This window comes from Muntiacus reevesi, chromosome 4, assembly GCF_963930625.1.
Source record: "Muntiacus reevesi chromosome 4, mMunRee1.1, whole genome shotgun sequence".
In the NCBI taxonomy this organism is placed as follows: domain Eukaryota; kingdom Metazoa; phylum Chordata; class Mammalia; order Artiodactyla; family Cervidae; genus Muntiacus; species Muntiacus reevesi.
Genome location: NC_089252.1, coordinates 95,442,324 through 95,455,947, shown reverse-complemented (window position 1 = coordinate 95,455,947; position 13,624 = coordinate 95,442,324). Strand labels below are relative to the sequence as shown.

The 13,624-nt window shown below is 45.9% G+C and overlaps 1 protein-coding gene across 1 annotated transcript in view; it reads right to left on the bottom strand.

Moving 5' to 3' along the window:
• The window catches only part of PRICKLE2 (prickle planar cell polarity protein 2), a 337,233-nt gene extending 325,056 nt beyond the window's left edge, over positions 1–12,177 (bottom strand). The window contains exons 1-2 of the mRNA XM_065933346.1: positions 12,089–12,177; positions 11,231–11,316 (exon numbers count right to left, since the gene is read on the bottom strand). Of these exons, the coding sequence (XP_065789418.1) occupies positions 11,231–11,316; positions 12,089–12,130 (128 nt within the window). The 5' untranslated portion in view covers positions 12,131–12,177. The remainder of the gene's footprint in view (positions 1–11,230; positions 11,317–12,088) is intronic.
• Positions 12,178–13,624: the final 1,447 nt, after the last annotated feature.

Genomic DNA, 13,624 nt, shown 5'->3' with positions numbered 1-13,624 from the left:
CCGCAACACTGTCGTTTCACAAAGAACACATTTAGAAAGTCCAAATTGGACATGCTGCTTAAGAATATGAAATTACATATGTTTTCAAATATATTAACTATATAGCTAATATATAGCTATATATTTAACTATATATACTAAATGTATATTTAATATACACATACTGTAAATATATATATGCTTTATTTCCAGAATTATTACAATGGGTTGAATAGTGGTCCCTTCAAAGATCTACCCAAAATCTCCAAATGTGATCTTATTTTGAAAAAGGTCTTTGTAGATGTAATTAAGTTGATGAGATCATCCTGCTCAAATCCAATGACAAGTCCTTAAAGAGGGAAAGGGCCAGAAACACAGAGGAAGAACACCATGTGAAGGCAGAGGCAGAGGAGGGAGTGATTCCTCTGAAAGCCTCGAAGGCCAAGCACTGCCAAGAAGGTCCTCAGAAGTTAAGACAGTATGGATGGATTCCCCCTCAGAGCCTACGCAGGGACGAACCATGCCAACACCTTGACTTTGGACTTCCAGCCTTCCCAACTGTGGGACCACAGATTGTGTTGTTTGAAGCCACCCAGTCTGTAGGCAACTGTTTTGGCAGCTTTAGAAAATGAATACAACGAATAAAACTCTACCATAGAGAAACTAGACTAGAAAGAAATCACCCTAAAGCTAAGAGATCTGTACTCAACCTCGTGTGATAAAGATAATGCTATTTTAAAAAATAAATCATTTGATTTTGTTCAATTTTCCAAGCTGTCTGCACTGCACACTCATGCAACAACTGGATCAAAATGAATTTAAAATAGTAAACATACCTGCCTGAAACTCTGCTCAGTGTTATGTGGCAAGCTGGATGGGAGGGGAATTTGGAGGAGAACAGATACATGTACATGGATGACTGAGCCCCTCTGCTGTGCGCCTGAAACTATCACAACACTGTTACTCGGCTCTACTCCAACATGAGAAAAAGTGAAAAATAGACAAACTTGGCATAAAATGTTATCACCAGGATTTTGTAATTTTAAAATAGTTATCCAAAATACCTAGCAATTGGACACAACTATTAATAGTTTTGTGTCCCAGAACCAAGGAAAACATATGATGGTGCCCTTCCCTATGCCTTCAAATATTCCAGACACAGGATGATGGAGAATCTCGCAGTTATCTATTGTCTCCAAATTCAGGTCTTCATAAAGATGACTGAAGCCTGTCACTATAATTTCCAAACAACTCAGCAAGTCGCTGGATAAGCTCCAGAGACCAAGTCATCAAGGATGCAAATGACCAGAGCACTCCTGGGTGCCTAACTGTGAAACAAAAGACTTTGAGAAATTACATTGTTAGAGTAATTTCATAGTGTCGCTAAAGAAAGAAAACATCTGCATTCGTCTAATAAGTCCCCCAGAGGCCTAATTCCTCAGCATGCAAACGTGAAGGACCTGCTCTGGATGTTATATGTACACATAATGAGTCAGCTTTAAAGAACTGTGAAGGCAGTTTCTGCATCACCAGGTAGTTTACCAAACCTAAAATCAAGTAACACTCTCATTAAATGCCTTCTGACAGTCAAATGTGCTTGGGTCTGTCTTGCAGCATGGTGTCAGACTTAGTAAAGCAATGAAGAGCAGAAGTTCAAAAACACAGATCTGAAGACTGGATGATCATCTTGCTTATTTTCAACTTGCTTTGACCTCAGATTGGCTGAAGGCAAGTGCTGTCAACTCCCTCCCTTGACTGAGCCCTTTGGTGGATGCTTCCTCTAGGAAACATGCAAATGGCATGTGTGAAGAATGAACCCCACCATCAGCTTTCACAAACTCCCCAGAGGCTCCAATATGACACCAAAGCTATCAACAAGCTGAATGGAGCCCCCTTTAATGTATGCTGATCTGATTAGAAAATTGCAAGGAGCCTTTTACTGGATATTGCATTATATTTAATGCAATTTCTCACCTTTCAGACACCCCAATAAGGTCAACACCACACCCTCTAATTTTATAGGAGTTCCACCTTCAAGACCCCGGCCTCAAATAAGCCAACTAGCCTGGGGTTCTTCTGATATCTGACAACAGTCAGATGTCATTCCCAGGCCAGTAAGAATATAAGATTCTGTTTTTGCTAAGATACTGCTTTATATTTAGACCACGGGAGTCAAAATGACAGAGCTTAATGCTCTCTCTTTGTTAAAGAGTTTGTGATCTCAAGCCCTCAAGACCTGGTTGCAAACCTGACTCCACTACTTATTATTTACATGACCTAGGACATTTTACCTAGCTTCCCCAGGGCTTCAGTTTTTGGTTTTTTGTTTGTTTATTTCCAGACTTAAAAAGAAGATAAAGGACATGTGTTAGAAAACTGTTCTGAGGATGACAAAAGGTGATGCATGAAAGAAGCCAAGCACACAGCAGGTCCTCAATCACGGCAGCTCCAGCCCAAGAACATCTCTGGGACAGGGAGGGTTAGGTCGCTTAGATGTCATGCTCAGCACAGATGGTGCCACCAAGTGGCACCTTTATTCCAATCTTCCATTCATAGCATCCTTCCAGGAGTACATATTGAGTACATATTCCCCACTTACTTCTTCAAATCAGTGGTCACAACGTCAGACGACTACATGGCCAGCCAGGGATGTAATGGGTGATTCAGGCCAGGTAAGCAACAGAGAATGTCGGGTGCTGCAGAAAAATGTCAACGTGTGTATTCTATCTAAAACCAAGCAAGGAATAGGAGATGCCACAATTTGTCATTGTTTACATTATTTTTTCATTATTCCAGAGGAAACCTTAAGTCTAAATTTTCATCCAAAATATCAATAGTTGGCAACTAATATAAATTTTAAATGCTGTGTAGTATCAACAAGACATAGGTACAGTGCAGATTTCACCTCAGGAGTTTTCAGGGTATGATCTGGGTTCAGGTATTATGTAAATATCCTTATTTCTCACAGCTTAGAAAAGGGAGCTTCTGTGTAAGGGATTGCTGATTGTGTAAATGGAAGTGTTTAGCACAGCACACTGGGCACCAAGGAAAAAGTCATACTTATCAAGCAGGCTAGGAGAAAATGAAGTAAGGATTGTCTTCATTATGTGCGGTTTTTGCTTTGAACATGAATTTTTCAAGGGTGCCTGGCACAAAAAAAAAAGACCCTTTGTAAATACTGACCCCCGGGGCAGAGTTTAAATATTGTCTTCCTGTTACAGACTGCAACCTGTTTTTACAAACATCATATGCTTTTACAAACATCAAAACTACAAAGAGATTGTAAGGGTACAGGGTCCAATTCTTCTAATTTTATTTAACCTAAAGTGTAAATGTCCCCAGGTGAGTATGTAATGAGCCATATGAATCTGCTATTCCATCAGGAAGTCTAATTCCTTTAGATGCTAAATCCTCACATCAGAGGGGTACTCCTCTCTCTCTCTCTTCTGAGTTAAGGCTCTACAACAAGAATCATCGCCTCCATTTTTAGCAAATGAATGACTGCGGCTCATGGCGGGGAAGTGCCTTGTTCTGTCATATAATCTACAATGTCAGAGTCATGAACCCAGGTCTTCTTGCTCCTTATCCAATTGTGTTTCCATTAAGCCCTCTTCCAACCACAAACGTATATGAAGCCTACACATCATGCCCAGTGAGGCACAACACACATATTATCCCATTTAACATTCACAATAACCTCAGAAGATAACTTACAGTAATAAGCAATAGTATTCCCATACTGAGAATACCAAGATGAGAAAACCAAGACAGGCTCAGAAAGGTTAAGTCACTTTCCTAAGGATACTCAGCTTATAAGAGGCAGAACCAAGACTACAGTTCCTCCAAAGTATCTTCAAAGCCTGTCCCTTTAACCACTCAGCTAGAATGGGCACTCAGAAGCTCTCACGAGCTTCACAGAAATTTTTATGACACTGCCTGGAAATATATATTTCTTCCCAGAAATCAACCCCCATGGTTCTCCCATATACAATACAGGCTGATCTTTTGATCCTTTTGATGTCAAAATGCTCAGTGCTCTAGGAATCATTCCCTTTAGGAAGTGTTCCTCAGTTCACGGGGAATTCCCTCTGAGATATTCATTAATTACAGAGTTAAAGGATAATCTTCCAGCTTTCTGAATCAAGAGACTACAAAACAACTCATTAGATTTCCCTTATCCACCAACCTTCAACAAGAGAAGCATAAGGATGAATGGCAATCTTTCAATAGAATGTAAGTATCACTTTGAGGGTTAAGACAAGAATGTATTTTGAAAACAAGATAGTGACATCGATGTTACGTGTTCTCTCACTATTCATCAGGTATAAACTGTCACTCAGGGTGATTAAACAAGGATTACTTGCCAGGTTGCTCCATAAGCTGAGATGTTTCAAAGTTTCACCTCAAAGAAAACACACAAATATAGTCCAATTTTTTAAAAAACGGGGGTTAAAGTTGGCAACATCTCTTCAGAAGACAATTTGACAAGAGCTCCATGTCAGCATGTCATAGCACAAGAAGAACTATTGTCATGTGGCATATGATGGAGAACAAGGGAAAACAGCTGAAGCAGCCGTGAATCAAAGACATTTAATTCAGTGATAACCCATATACTGGATTCTAAAAGCTAATGAATATATTAGATCTTTATGCCATTTATATATTGACATATAAAGATGTCCATGAAGTATTTCCAAGTATGAAAAAAGCTATAAAAGACCATATGTAGAATGCATATTTTCTACAAAATCTTAATAAATAATAAATTAAATTTATTAAATAATCTTAATAAATAAATAAATGATAATTTGAATGAAGCTGAGGAAATAAAACACCAAACCATAAACAACATATATCTCTAGCTGCAGGGTGAGTAAATGGTTTCTGTACAGAGCCAGCTAGGAAATACTGGATTGGCCAAAAAGTTCATTAGGGTTTTTCCATAACATTTTATGGAAAATCCTGAAAGAACTTTCTGGTTAACCTAATACTTTCACTTCTGTGCACCATGAGGGCTGTCTCAACTATTCAATTCAGCTATTATCAAAGCAGCCATGCTGTTGTTCAGTCACTGAGTTGTATACGACTCTTTCCAACCCCATGGACTGTAGCCCACCGGGATTCTCTGTCCATGGGATTTCCCAGGTAAGAATACTGGAGTGGGTAGCCATTTCTTCCTCTAGGGGCTCTTCCCGACCCAGGAATTGAACCTGTGTCTCCTGCTTAGCAGGCAGATTCTTTACCACTGAGTCACCAGAGAAACCCAAAAGGAACTATAGATGAAACTAAATGAACAGGCATGGCTGTGTCCCATTCAAACTTTATTTATGGACTTAAAACTGAAATTTCAAGTAAATTTTATGTGCCACAAAATGTAATTCTGATTTTTTTTTTTCTGGCAACCATTTAAAAATGTGAGGACTATTCTTAGCTACAAGGCTATAATAAGACAGATAGCAAAATGATTGTGTCCTACTGACTGTGATTTTCTGATTCCTGCCTTCAAAGGTAGGATTAAAGGTTTTCTTCTCTCTGCTACATATTCGTTATGTGTGTATGTTTATGTGTATGAATGTGTGATGTTTTAAATCTGTTTATAATAGCCATGTCTTATTTCAAAATGAGAGCTAAAACAGCCACACTGGGATGAACTTATATATTTCCTCAAGAGAAAAACCTATTTAGGTATTTGAGGTTCTATCAGGCATATTATCAAATGCCCAAGACATAAGTAAGACAACCAGCTTTTCTTAGCTGGTAAGTATCTTTCCCCACCTAGAGGACTGCAAGCATGTCTTATGCACATGTGCATGTACACACACATATGCACATGCACCCCACCTCCTTTTCCCCCACTTTTCTTAGCACAGCAATTTACTGAGTGTTTTTCCTCCCCAAGTCAAAAAAAAAAAAAAAAAACAATCCAGTGGAAACCCATTTCTTAGCCAAATCACAACCCACTAAAGGAAAGCAGGCTGGTGTCTCCCCAAATTACCGCCCCAATCATCAATCAACACAATTACCAGGGCAACTAAGGAAAGACGCTGTTCAAGGCACAGTCTTGGCTGACCCAGTGAGCGCTGCTTCGGGGGCGCGGTCACTCAGAGTCCAAGCATCCTGCCTGGAAAGGCAGCCCTTGTCCCCAGACTAACTGCTCTGCATAATTAAAACGACTTCACAAGGCTACTACTGCTCTGGGCTTTCCATGTCAGCTGCTCATCAAAGTGCAACTCCAGGAGGCTTGTTCTGAAAGCCCGCCTTTTATTGCGAGAGTCAAATCTACATTTATCAGCAAAGCTGAAACGTTAAAGGGATTACAAGGAGCTTAGAATCCACTGGCGGTTCATTGATCTGGTCTTGCAAGCCTCATCTCCATATGCCCTTTAGAAATGGCTTTAGTCTCTTCCCTGGTTTTTTGGTTGCCTTTGATTTTTTAGCACCATTCTCATCCAGGTTGGAGGGGATGTTTCCTCCAGCCCTGAATTCGAAAGGTTCTCAGAAATCTTTCTTCTAAAATTAAGAGAAGCTACTTGCATATTCCTCTACGAGTGGTACAGGAGAACATTTTCTGTAAATGGACAGATAGCAAATGTTTCTGGCTTTATGAACTGTACACTCTCGCAAGTATTCAATTCTATCATTGTAGCTCAAAGACAGCCACAGACAATACATTAACACAGGGGAGTGACTTTGTTCAGATAAGTTTATGGGCATTGAAACCTGATTTTCAAAGAATCTGCATATGTCATGAAATAGCATTCTTTTGATTTTTTCCTAACTATTAAAAGATGTTAAAACCATGTATAGCTTCTGAGTCATACAAAATAGCCAAAGGGTCTGATGTGACCAGCAGGACCTAGTTTGCCAACTCCTATTCAGAGTATGGTCCCTGGACCAGCAGCATCAGCATCACCCAGGAGCTTGTTAAAAAATGCATCTTAGTTCCCTGCCCTGGAGCCTGCTGAATCAGAATCTGCATTTGGACAGGATCCCCTGGTGATTCACATGCCAGCCAAGTCTGAGAAGTCCTAGTCCAGAACACAGAATTTTGAAGTCAGAGATGGTTGGAATAGCACTGACTGGGGCCTGTAGAACCTTAGGCGCACTGTGAAACCTGAGACTCACTTTCCTTATGTATTAGAAGGGGTATAAATAATTGCACCCAGCTCCAAGGACTGTTACAAGATTGGAAGGATGAGAAAATAGGTCCCCGAAAGCAACTGGAATGTTGGTGACCACAATGAGCCAAGACTACACCCATCAAATGGAGACCGTTCATGTGTTGACAGTTACCGCAACACAGGAAAGTCGGCCCCATGTTACCACAGCTTGGGATTCTTCAAGAGAAGCTGGAAACCTGGCTGTTAATGTTAGAAAAAGTCCCTCATTTAATGCCCTGTGCAGACCAAACAGAACCCACACGCAGGCTGGGTGTGAGCCGAGGGCTTCCAGTCTGTGACCTCTTCCTTAGAATAGTCAAGTCACCAAGGAAGACAGTCACAGCGAAAGCAGGCTGGGTGTTAAGAGACAAATCCGAGCTTCATTCTTGGTAGCCAGGAGACCTGGGGCCAATGACGGAACCACTCTGAGCCTCAGTCTCCTCGTCAGGAAAAGTATCACATCCACCTCACAGGCTTTGGTGAGATGTGACAGAAATGTATGTTCAAAGAGGGAGACACACTTTTGGACAGAGTAAGCATACAGCCTGGTCACTGCTGATGTTGCTTTGGTATCACTATTACTCTATTTCTCAGTGAAGAGGCACTCAAAGGGCAAATCTTCACTTTCAAAATGGCTATTTCCCCCTCCCTGCTCAAACTAGGTACAAACAACCAAGTCCAATTAAGCCCCGCTCGGAGAGCTGTCTCATGGCGGAGTACACTAAGTGCCTAGTTATTAATGATTTTCTCCTGGCCACAGTCCACAAAGATGCCTTAATCTTCCCCTTAATGAGAACTCCTTCAGCAGCCCTGTCCCTGTGGGATTTGCCCTGGGCTGCCGTGAGGGGCTGCTTTTTATTTGGGGGGGGCAGGTCACCTGCAGGGAGCAGTGCCCACGTTTGCTCCCCAACTGCCCTACGTTGTCGGGTGGAAGAGGGCGCTTTGGCTGACAGTTACAATCACTCTCTTCTCCAAGGCCTAGAAATTCTTATGGTTTTGTTAATTTTTTTTTTTTAGAATTCTTAAAAATCCCCTCATTTGCCACCAAATGGTGTGGGTGACGCTATAACTGATGAAGGAGCATGATCCCTCAGGAAAATCTCCATAAAATATAGCAGACTTCCACAGAACCTGAGGCAACTTTATCACACGCAGGAGCCCCAGAGGGCAGAGAGCGAGCTGGGGTGAGCAGTGCCAGGTGCTGTAATTCAGCTTTCCTCAATCTTTACCACGCACATCAATCAGCTGGGGACCCTCTTAAGGCCTGAAGCCAGATTCATTAAGTCCAGGGCAGGGCCCGAGACTCAGAATTTCTAACAAGCTCCCATGAGATGCAGACACCGGTGATTCTTGCCCCAGGTTGAATCAACAGAACCCTCCTCCTTTGCTTCATCTCAATGTCTGTGCAAATGTCACCTCCTCAGAGAGTCCTCTCCAGACCACCTTATCTAAAATGTAATTATTTGTTGAACAAGGGCAGGAACCCTGTCTGTCCTGTTCGCTGTATCCCCAGCCCCTGTCGAGAGCCTGGCACAAAGCAGGCCCTCAAATATTTGTTCAGAGGCGAGATCCCAGCGTGAGAGCTGAGGAAAGTGAAACTCAGGGAGCCTGAGTCTTCTGCCCAAGGTCACACAGCTTGGCAAAACCAGAGCAAGGCCACAGCCCAGCTCCCTCCGACTTCAAAGCCCCAGCACGCCAGAAAGGGAAGCAAAGTTTGTTTACAACTCGCTTCCTCCCTAGAACTTCAGTGTTGAAGGCAGGAACACAAGTCTGCTCTGCTTGATGGAGATGCCTGCTGTGTGGACAAGGCCGGGAAGGGGGACCATGTGGAATCCAAGAGAATAGATGAGGTCCAAGAATGGCAGTTTAGGGTGTCGTTGTGCGTTGGAACAAGGCAAATTCACTCTCCATGAAACAGACCAAAGGCAGTCTTTCCACCTTGTGTCAGGCCTTTCCTCCTATCCAGACGTGACTGTCTCTCCCAGGAGCTCAGAGGTCCCCCAAGTCAGAGCACGGGAAAAGGAGCATGCCAGGGATTTCTAACTGCCAAAAAAGAACCTTGTGCCATAACCCAGAAATGGTTACCCTCTTCTCCAAAAGGTCACCCAAGAGCATGCCCATGAGGGAAAAGGAAGGGGCAAAAAGCAAGAAGCTGTTTCCTTTCCAGTCATGAGTGGAAATGCCATAAAAACCCCATTCATGGAGGCTTTCGGCTGCTGGTGGGGAAACTGCTTGGGCATGAAAACCCATCCCAGCCTCATGAAAGGCTCTCTTTCCAAAAGAAAGGCTCCATAATGGACTGAAAATAAAACACTTGTTTTCCCCTCACCGAACCAGTTGGGTTGACATCGCTGAAGGTTCTGCAAGACGCAGAGGCCCTGACAATCTGAAGTGACCAGAGGATCCCACAGCCTCTAGTGAGCTCTTTTATGCTTCCTCCCAGGCACTAGCTGAGAGGAAGCTCAAAATAACTGACAGAAGTAGCCAATATTTATCGAGTACCTGGTATGGGGCAAACAATGTGTTTTCAATATCTGGCTTAATCCCTACAATAAAGCTGTGAGGAAAGTACCATTATGATGCCCATTTAAGGGGACAGGAAAACTGAGACCCAGGGAGAGTGACTGGCTGGAGGGCAGATTGGAAGCAGGGGATTCTGGCCACATTCCTACATTGTACCACTGCCCTACAGGTCTCTGATCACAAGTTGAGTCACTAAAGGCTCCAGAGTAGGCGAGGAGCCAGAAGTCACTCTCCTGTTCATCACCCTGCCTTCCCACCCCCAGTGGAGCAAAGGCTGCATCAAACAGGAAGTGACCAGTCGTGCTGTCACACTGGATTTGCCTGACAAAATCAGGCTTACACAGATTCCCGCATACCGCCCCTTTCACATTTGGGCCACCCCAGGGGCCAGTCCAGAGCCACCTACTGGGACTACAACATCAGCAGGACTGATGGATGCCTACGCCTGCCCATTACATATTTATAAGGTCACCCGGCCTTGCCTCCGACACAGAAGTTATTAAAGGCTCGGGAGCCATAAGGGCAGCGCTCAGTGCCCTGAGACAAAGGCAGAGAGGCTGCCAGCCCATCAGAGGCAAGAACAAAAGCATTTAATCTCTGAAGGAGCTGGCAGGGAGCTTTTTTAGAACTGGGTGCCCAGCACACAGGACCAATTGGGAAAAAGAAGAGAAGCAGGGACAGAGTGGGAGAAAACGAAACAAAACAAATCAAAGCAGGCTTTCTCCCTAGTGCCCAGAAACAGCCTTCTTCAAAGGGACATGAGGTAGCAGGGCAGTAGGGGCTGGGGGGTAAGGGGGTGAGGGAGGGAGATGCATTAAGCCAAGAGAGAATGAGTTACAACGCTGAAGAATTTTGTCCTGTCACCAGTTCTGCCTTTTCATGAAATTGCCAAGAAGAACCTTTCTCTTCTCTTTGTATTACCAAACAGAGCCTGTCAGCCTGCACCCTAACTTTTCCCAGCCAGAGCCTCAGCAGCCAGATGTACTGGGAGGGCACCCAGATTCCTTGTCCCCCAAACATAATCATTCCAATCCAGGCTGGGGCTGCCTGGAAGTCAACATTCACGGCACATTAATAAGAAACATCTGGCCACCGAAGAGGGTTGACACAGCACGGGCGGGCAGTGGTGGGTTTGCGGTTAGGACCCAGAGTTGCAGAGGCTGAATTAAAAACACAATTGGAAAACACCAGCTAGTCCCAGGAATCCTACATATGCAGTACTGTGGCACTTGGAAAAACTGTCCTGCCCAAGTCGAATCATTTGGGACAGACTGACTTAGACACAGAGGGTGGTACAAGAGACCCCAAACTCTCACATCAGGGAAATGAAGCCAGAGCCGGGCCCTCCTGCATCCACAGTGTCTGGCCGCCACTTCCACCTTCAATATTTGTAGCAGATGTAGTCCCTCTCTTAAAGGAACAGCCTTTGCATTCTTTCCATGTGACTTCAAGTGCATTTAAAAGGCGAAAAATGCACGTGTGTGCATATATACACATGTGTGGGTTTATCTGTGTCGCTTCCCCCTGCAGAGGTGCTGTCTGCAGGAATCCTACCTAAGGGGTCCTACCTCCATTTATGCAAGGCAAACCCCGGGCACTGGTCACCACAGGCGTTACATGGCTGGCCTCTCTCGATCCGCCCCAGTCCGGTCAACTTCAAAACAAAAAGACAACACAAGCATGTTTCCACCACCGGGCTTCCTCCGAGCCCACTTGTGTCCCAGGCAGGACGGCCTGCCTTTCTCACCCCATCTCCTCTGATTCTACTTCAAAGCTCCTCTCCGCGTTGGGAGATTTGGGGCAGGCGCTGCAGGGCCCCAGGGGTGGTCTCCCGCTTGGGAAGGGCTGTGCGGACCCAGTTCGGGCTGCCTCTGGCGTGGGCACCAAGGCACGAAGAAATGGCCCTGGCTGGGGCTTTGTCTCCCCCAGACACCTTGGTCACGGGTTTCTAAGAAACAAAAGCAAGACCTTTCCGCTCCCCGGAGTCCCCAAGAGGCGGCCACTGCGTGCTCCCCTTGAACCAGGCTGATGCTCCCGGGAAGGGAGCAGCACGGGACACCCGCCCAAACCGCCCCAAAGTCAGGTTCGCGGCTAGAGATCCAAAAGGCTGGACGCTAGGGCTTGGGTACGGGGATTCCGACCTGCCTGAAGGGCAGGGGCAAAGGGGGGGGCTTCCCTGGGCGCCCCCGGACTGTGACATTCAGGGTCACGGTTCCCAGCCCGGCTCTTCCCAGGATTGGGGATCCGGACTTAACGCCTCCAGCCCCTACAGCGCTCCCGCGCGCCCGGGCCGCACCCCCGCTCGCGGGGCCGGCTTACCTGGGGCCACAGGTGCGCGGCCGCGGGGCGGAGGGCGCCTGCACAGGGGCGCTCGCGGCGGGACGGGACACCCGGAGATTGGCCCCGCTCGGGCGGGGGACACTCACCGATCGGCTGGAGAGTCTTTTCCGGGAGCTCCGGCTGAACATGGCCGGGCGCCTCCTGCACGCAGCGCCGACCGTTCGTCCGTCCGCACCGCGGCTGTGAGGGCGGGTCGCCTGGGCGGGCACCCTCGGCGGCCGGTGGCCTGTCTCCGCCTCGCCGCCCCTGGCTGGCTCCGCAGCGCACGCCTGGCCCTCCTCCCTCGCCCGTGCCTCTCGCCCTCCCGCCCGCAGGTCCCTCCCTCTCTCCCGGCATCCCCCCGCCCTCCCCGGGTTCGCCCCGCGGTCCACCGGCCCTTCCCGTCCCTCCCGGCGCGCGCCCAGCTGTGCCTGTTTTCTCCCCTTCCCGGCTTCCCGCCGACCCACCCGGGCCAACTCCCTTCCCTCACCTGGGCCCGCCTCCCCTCGAGGCTCTTCCCTCACCCTCGCCGCACAAGTTCGGGGCAGGGGACACCTCCAGGTCCCTCTCCTGTAGCCGGGATATGGGGGGCGGCGGGGGGAAGTGGGGGGAGTTTTTAAAATTAAAATATAATTTCCCCACAGTAAAAATCACCCATCTTAGTGCAGAGTTCTGGCAGTTTTGATTAATTCACACAGACTTCCAACCACCAGCATAATTAAGATACACAACAGTCCCATTACCCCCAAAATGGACTATTTTAAAAGTTTGTAATTTACATATAATCTACTTCGAATTTACTGAGTGTTGGTAGAGGAGGAAAAGGATGAAAAATGGCCCTATCTACTTCTGCCCTCATTAAGTAATCATGGACAGGGCAAGCTTGAAATCCCAGGGCCCATATGCACATTCTCTTGCTAGCTAACCTTCTTCCTGAGTTCTTTGTGCTTGTCTCCTTACCATCCTAAAGGAAATCAGTCCTGAATGTTCATTGGAAGGACTGATGTTGAAGCTGAAACTCCAATACTTTGGCCACCTGATGCGAAGAGCTGACTCATTTGAAAAGACCCAGATGCTGGGAAAGATTGAAGGCAGGAGGAGAAGGGGACGACAGAGAATGAGATGGTTGGATGGCATCACCGACTCAATGGACATGAGTTTGGGTAAATTCCGGGAGTTGGTGATGGACAGAGAGGCCTGGCGTGCTAGGGGTCGCAAGAGTCCGACACAACTGAGACACTGAACTGAACTGAACCTTACCAATATATTAAAAAAAAAAAGAAAGAAAGAAAGACAGCCTTCAGAATGAGAGAAAATAATAGCAAACGAAGCAACAAAGGATTAATCTCAAAAATATACAAGCAACACCTACAGCTCAATTCCAGAAAAATAAATGACCCAATCAAAAAATGGACCAAAGATCTAAACAGATATTTCTCCAAAGAAGACATACAGATGGCTAACAAACACTTGAAAATATGCTCAACATCACTCATTATCAGAGAAATGCAAATCAAAACCACAATGAGGTACCATTACACGCCAGTCAGAATGCTGCTATCCAAAAGTCTACAAGCAATAAATGCTGGAGAGGGTGTGGAGAAAAGGGAACCCTCTTACACTGTTGGTGGGAATGCAAACTA